Source organism: Microplitis demolitor, chromosome 1, assembly GCF_026212275.2.
Source record: "Microplitis demolitor isolate Queensland-Clemson2020A chromosome 1, iyMicDemo2.1a, whole genome shotgun sequence".
Taxonomy (NCBI): domain Eukaryota; kingdom Metazoa; phylum Arthropoda; class Insecta; order Hymenoptera; family Braconidae; genus Microplitis; species Microplitis demolitor.
Genome location: NC_068545.1, coordinates 20,658,353 through 20,673,437, shown reverse-complemented (window position 1 = coordinate 20,673,437; position 15,085 = coordinate 20,658,353). Strand labels below are relative to the sequence as shown.

Genomic DNA, 15,085 nt, shown 5'->3' with positions numbered 1-15,085 from the left:
AACATAAGAATGTACATAAAAAATTACTTAAAAAATACATAAGAATTTTCTTAAGAATTACATAAGAAAGCCATGCAGAGGGTCTCTAGGTCAAAAATGGCTGTAAATCTCATTATTTCAATAAAAATTTTTTATTTAAAAATAGTTATATTTAAAATACCTAAGATTATTTCCATGCTTCATTTTATATGATTAGTTCAAGTTTAAAATATTTCGAATATTGTGGCTCTACCTACAAACATGGCAAGGAAATACATTTTTATGAATTGCGGTTAATAATCCAAATCAATTAATCTGCTGTGAATACTAAATTATATTTGTACCATCGGGATCTGAATCATTGAACATATGTATTATCAAATATATGTGTTATAAGAATTTGAATAATTGGGATAGGTATGTGTCATCGGGATTTGGGTAATTGATACATATGGGCAAACGGGATATGCGTGAAAGACCCTACCCAAAAATACCGGCTTAAAATAAAAAAAAATCCGCGCGCATCAGTAATTTTAAATTGTTGGCAGCAGTGGACGAGCGTGACAAGATGTTGGTAGCGATTTTTTTTTAATTCACCTCCGTGTTCGTACATGATAAAAATACGTGTGGTGGTACATGAGAAAAATTGATGGTTAAGTGAGTGTGCTCTTTTTTAACAAAAAAATGGAGAGGTTATTTTTTTGAAATAATATGTGGGAATTAAATAATCAAGACATTGTAATAATATTAAGTGTGTTAAGTGGGTGTGTAGTATTTTATAATTTATGGGGATATTTTATTGCTATAGTTATACTACTAATTGCCACAATATACACTTGTATATACGTAGTGATTAACGACAATTACACCACGCTGCTTCCAAGGATAAACGATAATATTATAAAAGCCGGTAATAACATTCCCGATTTATTATCACAATTTTATCACCAGTTATTAAAATATTTTCGGGAGTTCAGTGATTCTGTTAAAAATTTATATCAAAAACACGCTGATAAAATGGAACGTCGTGGAAGGAATTCGTATCAACTTAGTTCTGAGTCATCAATCAGCATGCCGCGTAATTCGCAACTGGGACTCATCAACAATCTAAGTCCCATCTCCAGAAACACTCGTCGTTCAATAGTGTCAGGTTCTGAAAACTCAGCCGCTAAAAATTTTTCCCCATCTTCATCATTCGGCGGCAACAAGCAGTGGGAAAATTCAAATTACAATTCAAACGGTGACGTTAACGGTTCTATGCTAAATTTATGGAAAAAGTCGCAGAGTAAATATGATAATAATACACATGACGATTCTCTATCAGCAAGAAGAGAGGAAATATTGTTTAGATCTCACAGTACCCCTTGGAATGCTGGTTTAAGTCCAAAAATTAATTCAAATACTGGAATTAAAACAGTCCAGACTGTTGCTGGACCATTATTATCATCATCTAGGTATAATATTGATTCAAAGTAAGTTATTTGTTTATTTATTTTATCAATTTATTTTTAAATGATTTAATTATTAATTTATTTATTTATTCCAGAGTCTATAGCAATTCATCATCACCAGGATTAGGGTCAAAATTAACAAAGTATGCGAGTGATGCTGATGCTAAATTACTCTACCAATCGCAGTATACAGTAGGACAATTTCCGAAAGTTAATTTATATTGTTCACCAACTCCAACATTAAATGCCAAGACAGTCAAAGCTAGATCACCAGTTACTGTCAGAATCGCGCCGCCAGAGACAATTAAATATTCGCCTCCAGAGAAAGAAAAAATATTTGCTGGTATCTATCGCGCAGATAAAAAATCCCCGAGTGTCGTCCAAGTGTTGAAAGAGATTTCTCTAAAAAGACACGCGTCAATGGACGATGTCTCAGCGGAACTGGTCAAGAAACAGCGTACCGACGACAGCCAGAGCGAGGAGTACGAGAGTTTTGATGAAGTTACACAGAAACGTACACGAGAAGATCTGTCAAGGTCAGACGAAGATATTTCTATTGAAAACACGTCTCTGAGACCTGTCAAGAGGACCAAGATTCCTTCTTGCTACGATATTTTGAACTCACTGAGTTCAAGTACTAATGTCGTCACCAGTTCAGGAGTAAAAAGGAAGGCCGATTTGTCTCGCAGTGGTACTCCGGAAGTTGGTAAACATTTCAAGTCGTTTGATAACAACCGACGAAGCAATTCTTTGTCACCACGAGTTGCCGCTGATCGATCAAATTCGAAGACAGCTTTGAGTAGATTGAATTTCAATACTGAAGTTTTGAATTCTATGGATGGCATTAATTACAAAAAACAAGGCAGCGTTTCACCGAAACAAATTTATCAACAAAGTAGTCCCAATAATATTACTAGTAATAATAATAATAGTAATAATATTAATACTAGTAGTGGCAATAAAATTAATAGTAATAAAAATATTAAATTGGTAGCAGAAAATGCGCAGACAAAATTGAAGGATAAATTATTTATGAGAGCAGAGCCGCAGAATATTGATAAAATAAAAACACTTATTGAAGAGCATGATGTTACGGGTAAATTTAGCGGCGATGATGCTGATGAAATTAAACAATCAGATATTACAACTATGAGACAGACTAGTATGAAAGCTAGATTGAAGAGCATGTTTGATGCGATATCAGGAAAAGTATCTGGTGAAATAGATCCAAGTGTTGTCATTCAAGCGGACACGGTCAATGAACGACCTGCTGCAGTAGCGAACTCTGAGACTCCGGCAGTGCTTGCGTCGCTGAACTCGTCAACTTCAACAACGACTGTCAACACCTCGCCGATAGCTACTTCTGCGATAAAGCCTATCATTGGTAAAATTAAAGACAGCAGCACTCCAGTAAAACATGTCACGTTTAATTTATCCGCGGGTGCAACCTCGACGACCAACAGTACGTCGCTGAATGTCAGCGCGTCGGCAGCTCCAAATCTGCTAGATAAGTCTGATGTTGATAAGTCATCTGTCGCGACTAGTAAACCATTTGTCCAACAAAACACTCCTGTTGTAACTTCTAGTTTTAGTTTCCCGCCTGCTGCGTCAGTGACAGCAACTCCAATCACTTCTAATCCAGCTGCGGTGTCATCAGCAGCACCTAGTTTTTCACAGCTAACTCAAACACCAGCTTCTACTGCTGCAATCCAACCAGCACAGAAGACCGAGTCAATAATATCCAGTAGCTTCAATTTAGCAACACAAGCAACCAGTACTTCAACTTCTACTGGGTTTACATTTGGTAAAACTGGTACAGAAACTGCTGCTTCAGCGTCAGTCTTACCAGTATCACCAAAGTCATTGACTACTGTCCCAAGTCAATTGAAATTGTCATCAGCTGTTACCACGTCATCAAATACATTTTCGAGTAATCAAACACCAGCTACACCAGCGTTTTCATTTGGAACAAACGCATCTACTGGAAATACTGGATTTTCATTTGGCAATACTTCATCACCTACATCTTCAGCTCAGCAAAAAACTCCTCAGGATAATACAACACCAGTTTTTAATACTAAACCAACAGTCAGTGCAACTTCAACTCCATCATTATTTTCATTTACTCCTAATACGGTCAGTACCAGTGCTACTACGACTGCTGCGTCAACTGCAGCTGATAAACCTTCAGCTACACCTGGATCCAGCTCTGGATTTAATTTTGGTGCAACGAATGCGAAACCGTCATTCTCATTTGGCAACACAAGTGCGCCTCAAGTAACTTCTTCAGCGCCCTTGACATTTGGAAGCACAAGTCAATCTACTCCTGTGTTTGGTAGTGCTGCGACTACAAATACACAAGCGACTCCTTCGTTTTCAGCTACTCCAGCTGCAACTACATCTCAGACCGCAGCTACCACGGGCTCACTACCTTCTATATTTGGATCCAACGCTAATACCCAATCGTCATTCGCAAGTCCAGCGAGTACTGCCAATACAAAGCCGAGTATTTTGTCATTTGGAGCTCCTAAAACCACGGAAGTTACTAGTTTCGGTAGCAGTAATGCTACGACTACAGCTTCGAGTATTTTTAATAGTGCAAATCAAACTAGTACTGCGTCATCTTTAATGTTTGGTGGAAATCATAATTCTAATGCTAATAATACTACTAGTAATAATAATAATAATAATAATAATAATAATAATAATAATAATAATAGTAGTAATAGTAATAATATATTTGGACAAACTAAATTACCATCATTTGGATCTCAATCAAGTTTAAGTTTTGGAACAAATTCAATTTCAACATTTGGTAATAATAGTACAATGACATTTGGATCTCAACAACCAACAACAACTGCCAGTTTTGGAACAACATCTTCAACAACAAATAGTACAACAGCACCGACATTTGGCTCGTCAAATATAGCAAGTCCATCATTTGGTAGCGGCGGTGCTTCTTCAACATCATCAGCAGTATTTCCAAGTTTTGCTAATTCAAACACTTCATTTGGAACGCAAAATAAAAATTCATCATCAATATTTGGTAGTACAGCAACAACAACATCAGCAGCACCGCCGCCATTTGGTGCAACACCAACTACAGCGCCACCTGCATTTGGTGCAACACCAACTACAGCGCCACCTGCATTTGGTGCAACAACAACGGCAACTCAAGCGTTTGGGTCATCAACAACAGCACCACCTGCATTCGGATCATCATCATCAACTTCTGCATTCGGTGCATCAACAACAGCAACACCATCATTTGGTACACCAACAACAAAACCGCCGCCAGCATTTGGAGCCACAACAACAGCACCACCAGCTTTCGGATCAACGACGACACCAGTCTTCGGATCAACAACAACACCAGCCTTTGGATCAACAGCAGTACCAACAGCATTTGGAGCAGCAACAGCAGCACCTCCAGCATTTGGTGCAACGACAACAGCACCACCAGCATTTGGATCAACAACAACAGCGACACCATCATTTGGCACATCAACAACACTTCCGTCATTTGGTGCATCAGCAGCACCACCAGCATTCGGAGCTGCTTCCACATCAGTAAAACCAACATTTGGGACATCAACAGCTCTGCCATCATTCGGCTCATCATCAACATCAGCACCTCCAGCTTTCGGCGCTTCCACGGGTTTTGGTTCGTCATCATCATCAACACCAGCCTTCGGTTCCACGAACTCTAATTTCACTGGGTTTGGTTCAAGTTCTACCCCTTCTCCATTCACTTCACCGACTCCATCATTCGGCTCCACTTCTGCTAACAACAATAACACCAACAATACCGCCACCAACAACAACAGTGCAAGTACATTCGCTTTCGGAAATACAAGTCAATCAACTGCGCCACAGAATCCAGTATTCAATTTCGGTGGACCTGGACCTGGAACCGGTAGCGGCACCAGCAGTGCAGGAAGTGCATCAACTCCATTCCAATTCGGGAACGCTGGGACGTCAACCGGTAACTTATCACATTAGATAATTAATTAAATTAATCCTTTATGAAATAAAAATAATATTTGATGAAATTGATAATCCATTGCAGGTGGATTCAATTTCAACAGCGGATCATCTTTAGCTGGATCATTTAACACCGGTAACAATGCCGCCGGTGGGGGCGGAATGTTCAGCATCGGATCTGGTTCTACCGCACCAAGATCACGGCCCGCTCGATCGCGAAGACAGCAAAGATGATTGAGGATGTAAACTTAATTTATTATTTATCTTTTATTTAAAAAAAAAAAAAAAAAAAAAAAATCTCACTTCAATCGAACCCTACAAAAATATATAGATATATATTTATCTTATTATTAATATTAATACACACATGGTGTATTAATTTATAAAACTCTCATTTATCTTAGATATTAACTTAATAATTTAACGAAACAATTATATCAATAATAAAATATGTTTTAATATACTCATATATTAATATATTAGTATGTTTTATCCGATAACTTGAGTTGATCGCGATTAATTGTACGCGCATACTAACGTTTAATTACTAATAAATTACTGATGTAATTAAACCACTAAACACAATCGTGATAATTTTTTATTTGTTATTAGTTTAAAAAAAAATATATATATATAAAATATATATGTTTGTAATAGTCACAATAAGACTGCTGTTAAAAAGCGATGAATTATTATTTTTGAATATTTAATAATTTTGTATCGTGTATTTAAAAAGTTCCCGCATCAACTTGAGTTATTAATTTAAAAAAAAAAAGTAATTATCATAATGTATAATAATAACAGTAATTAAAAAAGAAATCATCATTTGAATTGTTATTTTTGTTTAAATTTTTATACGGCTTTTAAGTAAAAGCTCTAGGAAAAATAAATGGAGATTTCTTTTTTTTTACAGTAGGATTCAATAAAATTAATAGTTATGATATTGAAATTAGCCAATGTCAATTTTTGGATTTTTTTTTAAATGATAAATTATAAAAACAAAAATTTTTTTTAAATTGCACCTAAAGTTTATTTAATTTTCTACATGTGCATTTTTTTAGTTTTTATTTTTTTTTTTAATTGACTTGTTGAAAAAAAATCCAAAAATTGTCAAGTGTCTACTAACTTCGGGATCATTGAAATTAGTCAACGTCTAATAATTTTTGAATTTTTTTTAAAACTATGAACTATAAAAAAAAAAATATTTAAAAAAATTGCACATATAGTTTATTAAATTTTCTACATGTGCATTTTTTTTTTTTTTTTTTTTTTTTTTTTTTTTTTGTAATTATTTTTTTGAAAAAATAAATCTAAAAATTTTTAATCGTCTGTTAACTTCAGGATCATATTAAATTAATATGAAAAAAATAAATTAAAAAGGCATTGAGCGTAATAATGAAATAAAGAGCTTATCAATTCGATTAAATTGATTAAATTATTATTAAGTATGTAAAGTACTGTTTGATATTGGCAAGAAGATGTGTATAAATAAATAAAAGAATGTAAAATAAATTTTTCTATTGTAATGACGTCTGTATATTATTAAAAATAATCAAATTACTCGAATTGATAAACTAAGAGCTTTTCTATATACTAAATGTTTTTTTACATCGACGTAAATGTTTAAAAAGAAAATATTAATAATTTAAATTGATGGAGGAAAAAAGAAAAGTGCGTTAGTTGTAATAGATAATTTTTATTTTTTATTCTATTAATTATTATTATTATTTTTTTTTATTATGAACCCGAGAGTTCTTTAGGTGAATAATTGATAAGTTTATTTATAAATTTGATTAGGAAAAATTATGTATCCTATTAATAAAATATGGGATTTGGTTGTGTTGATTTTTTTTAAAAATTCACAACGTGAAAAATTAATTTTTTTTTTTATTTGTAGAGAACCTTTTTGATTTTTAAATATTTAATTATTATGTAAAATTATTTTATTTAGTTAAATATAATTATTAAATTTATTTGCAATTTGAATCATGAACTTGGTCGTTAATTTATTTTTCAAAAATCGAGATCTATATAATTATAATAATTAATAATAATAAACAATTAAGTATGAGGTTTTTATCTAGATTTTGTTGAATTGATTAGTGATTAAGAATTTAATTTATCATTAAAAAATAAGTGACATTTTTTTCAACTTTTCAAATTTTAAATTCACTACTGAGACAAATATTTCATTTAAAAAAAAAAAATTACCAACAAAACCTGACTGCAAAATGTACAGATTTCAAAAATTATTCAGTGCGCATTTAAAAATTTTTTCGTCTTAAAATTAAATTCATCTATTCAAAAATAAAATTTTGGAGTCACCTGTCAGTAATAAAATTATATATCAAAATTTAATTTAAAAAAAAAATTTGAATTCCCGCCAAAAACACGACTACAACGCCAGCGTTTCCCGCCCGGTAGCTTGTAGTAACAGACAACGAATATAAAAAACTCTTATTCACACACAGCAATCCAGAATTAATATATATATATATATATATATACACATATATGTATGTAAGACAATGTAATTGTGTAACATAATGTAATACGTGTACTGGATTAATGACTTACACAATGAAAAGCTCGGGATTTAATTCGCTAGCATACTTGTATGACTCAAAATAATATTATAAAAGTGTTGCTCTGATTGGCGATAAAATGTCGGCGCTTGATGAATTGACCAATGAGAGTCCTCGTTTTAGAGGGGATATGCGTGTTTTCGGTCGCCAAGCGGCGCAGCCATGTTGGGAAAATAATAAACCAGAAGGGAACCAACAGTACAACTAGAAGGAAGCAGGACGGGAACATCTAGGTTCGGTAGCGGCGTGTATAACACCACCTTAACATCTAACATCACCACCATGGCTGACCCGGAAAAACAGCCCGAGCAACCCAAGGCCAATCAACAAAAAATGGTCATTGGTATGTTATATTTTTTTATAAATAATTATTTTAATAATACATGAAAATTAAACTCCATTCACCCGCATCACCATTTTTAAATGTGCGTCTCACTTTTTTTAAAATTATCAAGCATTTTTTGCCATCATTGAACGTAATGGCGGTTGAATTGCGACCATGTGGCCGGCGTGATATTAATTCCGATTAATTTAATTTCCTCATTTATTTAAATCATTTTTTTCAATTAAATTTATTACTTCTCACTTATTTAATTCCACTCATAATTAATATTCAAATTATTTACTCCGATTTGAATTTTTCGAGCCGTTTCTCAATACCGCGATTGGAGTCTTTGTTATTTCTTAAATTATCAAAATTTACTAAAACATTAAATTGATGATAAATTTAATTATCATCAAATTAAAGTCATTAATTATTTATTTTTTAGTATATTTTTATTTTATGTCAGATGTTTGTCTTTTTTATTGGGATTAAGGACAACGACTTATGAATTACGATAAAGACAGACTGTAAACCGGAAGATGCTAGGCGTGCTTGGAAAGTAAAATGCCGGCCATTCTCTATTTTATTCGGGGCTTGATAAACTATTTATATATTTTTATTCAATTACTCTTATCTGTAAACTCTAACCTTGATTGTTACTCCAATTAACTAATATCTTGTCATTTCATAATTTTCAGCTTTTTTTAATTACTTTTTATCAAAAAAAATTTATGTTGATTATTTTTAATGATTTTAATTTTTTTAAAATAATCCTCATTAAATTTATTATTTTTTTTTAAATTTTAAATTAATGATATCAATTAATTTGCTTTAAAAAAAAATCATTTATCCAATAACTTTATTTGTTATTTCAAATATTTAATTAGCATTCATTTGTTAAAATAAATGATTAAAACTTAAAGCGGTTACTTTTTGTTTGTTTTAATCACGTGTTACTTATTATTTATTTCGTGTCAATTTTACTCAGACAAATATTTTTTCATATTTACTTTATTAAATATATATTTGAATTTCAATACCAATAGACTACAATTCAAAAACAAAAAAAAAAAAACAATAAATAATTCTGTATAATCCGATTAGAGATAAAAATCTAAAATAATTTTATCTGGTATTTGAAATTTACGAAATTCTTTGTTTGTACTGTCAGTAATGCGGCAGGTATAATTATGTATACAAAAGTATTTGAATAAGTACTTAGAGTTTAATAATGTGATATTTTTCAGCTAACAAAGTGACCGGGACTGTGAAGTGGTTCAACGTAAAAAGTGGTTACGGGTTTATCAACAGGTTCGTGTTAATTTTTTTCTTTATTATCTAACAGTCTATTGTTTCGCTTGTTTTATTATTTTGTCACCAATTAAAATTATTCGGAGCATCGAGATTAAATCGATAGTCACGTTCATTATTATTTATTACCGTTACCCACCATCGTTACTAATTGATCAATTTATGTTTTTATTTTAATTACAATCACTCATATTTTTTTTTTTTTTTTTTTTTTTTCAATAAATTTTTTTATAAAAAATTATTTTAATTTTTATGTATGAAACCTTAAAATTTATATAATCTATGAAGCCATGATAATATTATATTTATATATTTTATTATTGATGGTAATAATAAATATAACAATTGAATATTTTATCAAAATATTTAAAAATAATGCAATTGTTAAAAAAAAAACATTTATTTGATTTGAAATTAAATGAAAATAATAAAGGCTGAGAATTAGGATGTGAACGAGGGATGACAAATGGGGGAGGAAGTTTGTAGGGAATTGAGGGTGAATGTACGTCGGCGCGAATTTATCCCAAACGGCTGATGTATATATATATTTTCTACCGAGGACGAACTCAAGTTCAATGATCTTTCGACTCTGTGCTTTGCTCTGCAATTTCATCCTACGTAAACTATTGCTCTAGTATATCTATATATTTATATATCTATTATATTTTTCTTTATTAATATATTAAGAAGTCATTGAAAGATTCGTGTTCTCTATCAATAAAAACTCACCGACTATTTATTTATTATTTAATATTTTTTATAACTAGTTAATTTTTATATTTTTATTGAGCTGAAATACTGGAGCCGATTATTTGCCCGGGGGAAGATGAGCTAGTGGGTAAAAAAATGAATAGTGGCAAACTTTTTTTTTTTAATTATTCAAGATTGCTTTGGGTTTCAACCGGAGATTAGAAGCATAGCGACGTTTTCAATAGGAAACCTTCAAACATTTTTTTAAAATTCCTGAGACAAAAAATAATTAAGTTTCTTTCAACTCAAAACTAATGTTAGGGATTAATTTAAAATTTTTTACCAAACTATTCATTTAAAAAATTTATTTTCTATAAAAAAAATAAAGATTTTTTTCAACGTAAAATTGATAATTTTTTTCTGTCTTACAGAAATGACATCAAAGAAGATGTATTTGTTCATCAAGTGAGTAATTGTATTTGTTTGTTTTATTTTTTTGTTCATTTCTCTTAAATGTATGAATTTAATAAATAAAATTTATTATTTTTTTTTATAGTCGGCTATTGTTAAAAACAATCCAAAGAAAGCCGTACGAAGTGTTGGGGATGGAGAAGTCGTTGAATTTGACGTAGTTATCGGCGAAAAAGGTCATGAAGCTGCAAACGTAACAGGACCTGAGGGTGAGCCAGTTAAAGGTTCACCCTATGCCGCAGACAAACGTCGTGGTTATCGTACGTGGTACCATAGACCACGTGGCGGTGGCGCAAGACCTCAACGTAGACCAAGAGAAGGTCAAGAAGGTTACGAGTCCGGTAAGAAAAAAAAATTACCTCTCCTAAACTCCTAGATGTGTTTTTTTTTTCTCATTGTAAAATTTATATTAACAGGTGACGGTAAACAAGCCGAGGACAACAACGCCGGCGAAGGTAATCAGAGACGTTACAGACCACGTCGTAATTTTGACAATTACTATCGCGGTGGACGTAGATCAGGTCCACCAAATCAACAGCACGGCGAGAATGGAGGTGAAGGAGGCGGAGCTGCTCGTTATGACAAAGGTGACCAAGGTGGCGACGGTGTCAATGAAGGAGGCGGCCCACCACGTAGTGGACGCGGACGCGGTTCAGCACCACGTCGATTCTACCGCCGTAATTTCCGCGGTGGTAGAGGAGGCGGTGGCCCACCAAGGCGACCAAGAAGCCAAGATAATCAAGTAAGTTTATTATTTATTGTTATTTGTCATCAATGATATATTGCTTCAATTCTACTGCACTGCTTTACTATAACTTTATTTACTATCACTATCACTGTCACTATCACACTATACTTAATTTGAATCACTAGAGTAATTATTCTTAAATATGACATCAATTGACATCAAAAAAATTATAAAATAACTAACGTCTATAACAGGTGAGTGATGAAGATAATAATAATGGTGGCGGTAGAAATTCAGTTAGACTTTTGCACCCACATTTTAGACAACGCATAACACGTAATTCACGTTACGCAAATCGTCAGTATGGAAACAAAGAAAATATCCATCCATTTGCTGATCCCATTTCCTCCGTCCATCCCAATAAGATTCATCCTGAAGCCGGCGATAATGTTATCAAGGTTTAACATTTTTATATTACGTTACGGGCATTCTCAGGCAGTGCCTCCCTCTCCCACTTTTTCAAAATTTTCAATGACAACTGTCATAAGCGTATTAAAATTTTATTAATTGATTGAAAAAAGATAGTTTTGCCGAGGTATAGAATTTTAAAAAATTACTGACTGTTGTTATCAATTAGGAGTTAGACAAAATTTGTCGAGTAAATTTTAGCTTAAAAATTTTACTGAAATTTATTTTCCTAATTTCGTTCAACTCCGAATTGATGTCAACTGTCAGTAATTTTTTAAAATTCTATATCACGGTGAAATTGTACCTTTATCAATTGAAAGTTCAATTTTTTGTTAATTAGTTAATAAAATTTAATATGCTCATGACAGTCATTGAAAATTTTTAAAAAGTTAGATCACTGTCTGAAAATAACCTCAATTAATTACTTAGATTAAAAAAAAAATTATCAATGCGTTAAAATAAATCTGGTGTAATATTTCGAAGCTACGCACGTTCTTTTTTTCTTTCTTTGATAATTATTATAGACGGAGCAGAAAACTCAGGTATCAATGAAGCTTAATGAATCAGAGGTGTGTAAAAAACAAGATACACAAGATGTACCTACTTCCCAGGTAATTTAAAAATCATAATTTCCCTCGTCATCCTCATAAATTCCTCAAAACAAATCCCCTTCATTTTCCAACGACTTAATTAATTAATTTATTCAAATTATTTTCATCTCGCTTGCAATTCTTGTCTTCTCTCTCTATTATATTTATTTCAATTGTGTAATTAAAAATAATAAAATTATTATTTAATTATATTTACAGTGACTGTTATTTAAATAACAAGCTCGGTGTTTTCATTTATTTTTTTTATTTATTTATTTAATTAATAACATTTATTAAAATAGATTTTGTAATTATTGTTACAGGACAGCCAGGCTGTGCAGAATACCACCACCGAGAGCAACGCTTAATTAATTGATAAATAAAAAAAAAGAATAATAATGATAAAAAAAAATAATTAAAGCGCTACTACCACCATTCAACACTCCTTTTAAAGTTTGTAACACCAATATCCCATTTAAAAAAACACTACAGATGAATTTAAACAGCAGCGGTAATTAACATCAGCAACATTTTTAATAAATACATCAACAACAATCATAATAATAACAACAACAACAACAACAACATTTACAACAACAACCAACATATTTAAAAATATATATAACAATTAATTAAAAAAATATTTGAAAAATATCAAGACAAGAAAATTTATTTAACACTTCCCAGTAAAAAATAACAATCAAGTTTGAAAAAAAAATTTCATCGTGAATAATTAAGATATTTATCATTTGACATAAATTATTATTATTATTATTAATATCATTATTTGAAAAATAATTTATAATAAAATTGCTGGGCAAATTTAATTAATTAGACGCTGGCTATGAATTAATATTGAGTATTAATATATCGAGTTAAATACCAATTGAATTTATTTGCTGTGTGAAAAAAATGAAAGGGTTTTGGGAAATAATTGTTTAATTTAAACGGGTGTACTTTAAATGTTTTGTTATCGTTACATTGAATTGCATTTGAATTTTTTTTTTTTTTTTTTTTTTTTTTTTGTATTTTTATCGTACTGAGAGTACGCTGATGTTTAAACGAAACTGTCAGTAGAGATAAATTATGATTGTATTATTAATTATTATGGTAATAATATTAATAATGATAATAATTGAATTGCCCATTCGAATTTTGTACGTTAATAATTTTTTTTTCTTTTTTTCATAAAAACGATTCCCAATAATTATAATCATTGACATTTAAATTGATGCTATTGTTTCATAAAGAATAATAATAAAATTGATTTTTTTTTCTTTAATTGATACTGTGACAAATCATTGTAGACTATTTACGTATTCTTTATTTGACAGATGAGTTAATTAATTGTTAAATTTTATGTTGAGTATTTCGTAGAGATACTGAAGAAAAAAAACAATAATAATAACAACAATAAAATTATACAGCTTTGCATGAACATCTTTAATTAGGTTGTAGTATTATCACTAAATAAATATCAATTTTTCTTTTTACATTTATTATTTTTGTTTTTATTTATTTTTATCATTATCATTGTCATTTAATCTCTAAAATTATACTGAAGATAGCAGATGTTTATTTTTTTTTTTTATAAATTAATTACCGATTATTGGAAAATGGAATTTAAAAAAATTTTTTTATTAATGAAGTCATTAATTAAAAAAAAAAAAAAAATTGTCTGCTACCTTCAGTCATTTCGATGTCTGCTGTAGGGATGCAAGAATAATTCTAACTTACAAATTATTCGAACCGAATTTTTAAATTCGTTTTTTTCTTAATTAAAAAAATTCGAATTATCCGAAAATAATTACAAACAAAATTTTGTATTTTTTTTGATGAGTTAAAATTTAATATTCAAAATTTCTAATTTGAAAAATAAGTAATTTAAAAATTTACGACTAAATATAATTTTGTATTGAATGAAAATATAATTTTTTTTTGAAAAAAACACTTCGCACATCCCTAGTCTGTTTAAATAAAATATAAACAAAATTACATACACAATAATTTTATGAGAAAAAATATATATGTAGCGTTAATATGATTTGTATGGTGGCAGTTACGTTGATAAATTATTAACATTATTATTATTGTAATTGGGAAATTCCAGTACGCATAATATATTATTTGTGTCCTTGTAATTATTTTAAATCGCGAGTCTATTTAATACCAACTCAATGCATAATATCTAGCATTTAATTAAGAGCTAAGTTGTAACGCGCGGTTACGCTACTAAATCAATTGTTTAGTTAATCACTAATAATAATAAGTCAATTATTATTATTATGCAATATTTAGTTCTTATATGTAAATCGATTGATTAAATTTTTTTTTTTATCAAGTACTGATTGTATACTCGTACAATTGATTTTAAAATGAACGAAACCGCGCGTTAAAATGCACCGTAGAAAAAAAAAACTAAATGAAAATATTAATAAAAAAAAAACTTTTGTAAGCTTGCAGGGTGCAAGGACTAATTATTATAAAATAATGAAGTTTATGTAAACAATAATCGTGTTAAATCAATGAGTATTGAAAAT

At 30.5% G+C, this 15,085-nt stretch overlaps 2 protein-coding genes across 2 annotated transcripts; both read left to right on the top strand.

The window, feature by feature from the left end:
* The first annotated feature begins 521 nt into the window (after positions 1–521).
* Positions 522–6,641, top strand: LOC103571305 (nuclear pore complex protein DDB_G0274915). The gene is made up of 3 exons (XM_014445117.2): positions 522–1,451; positions 1,526–5,418; positions 5,503–6,641. The coding sequence occupies exons 1-3, from the start codon at positions 691–693 to the stop codon at positions 5,649–5,651; spliced, it is 4,803 nt and encodes a 1,600-aa protein (XP_014300603.1). The 5' UTR covers positions 522–690; the 3' UTR covers positions 5,652–6,641.
* Positions 6,642–8,169: 1,528 nt separating this feature from the next.
* On the top strand, positions 8,170–13,199 carry LOC103571242 (Y-box factor homolog). Its single transcript, XM_053738603.1, has 6 exons — positions 8,170–8,345; positions 9,575–9,638; positions 10,760–10,793; positions 10,885–11,140; positions 11,216–11,541; positions 12,869–13,199. Exons 1-6 carry the CDS (start codon positions 8,285–8,287, stop codon positions 12,911–12,913), a joined length of 786 nt encoding a protein of 261 aa, XP_053594578.1. The 5' UTR covers positions 8,170–8,284; the 3' UTR covers positions 12,914–13,199.
* The last annotated feature ends 1,886 nt before the right edge of the window (positions 13,200–15,085 follow it).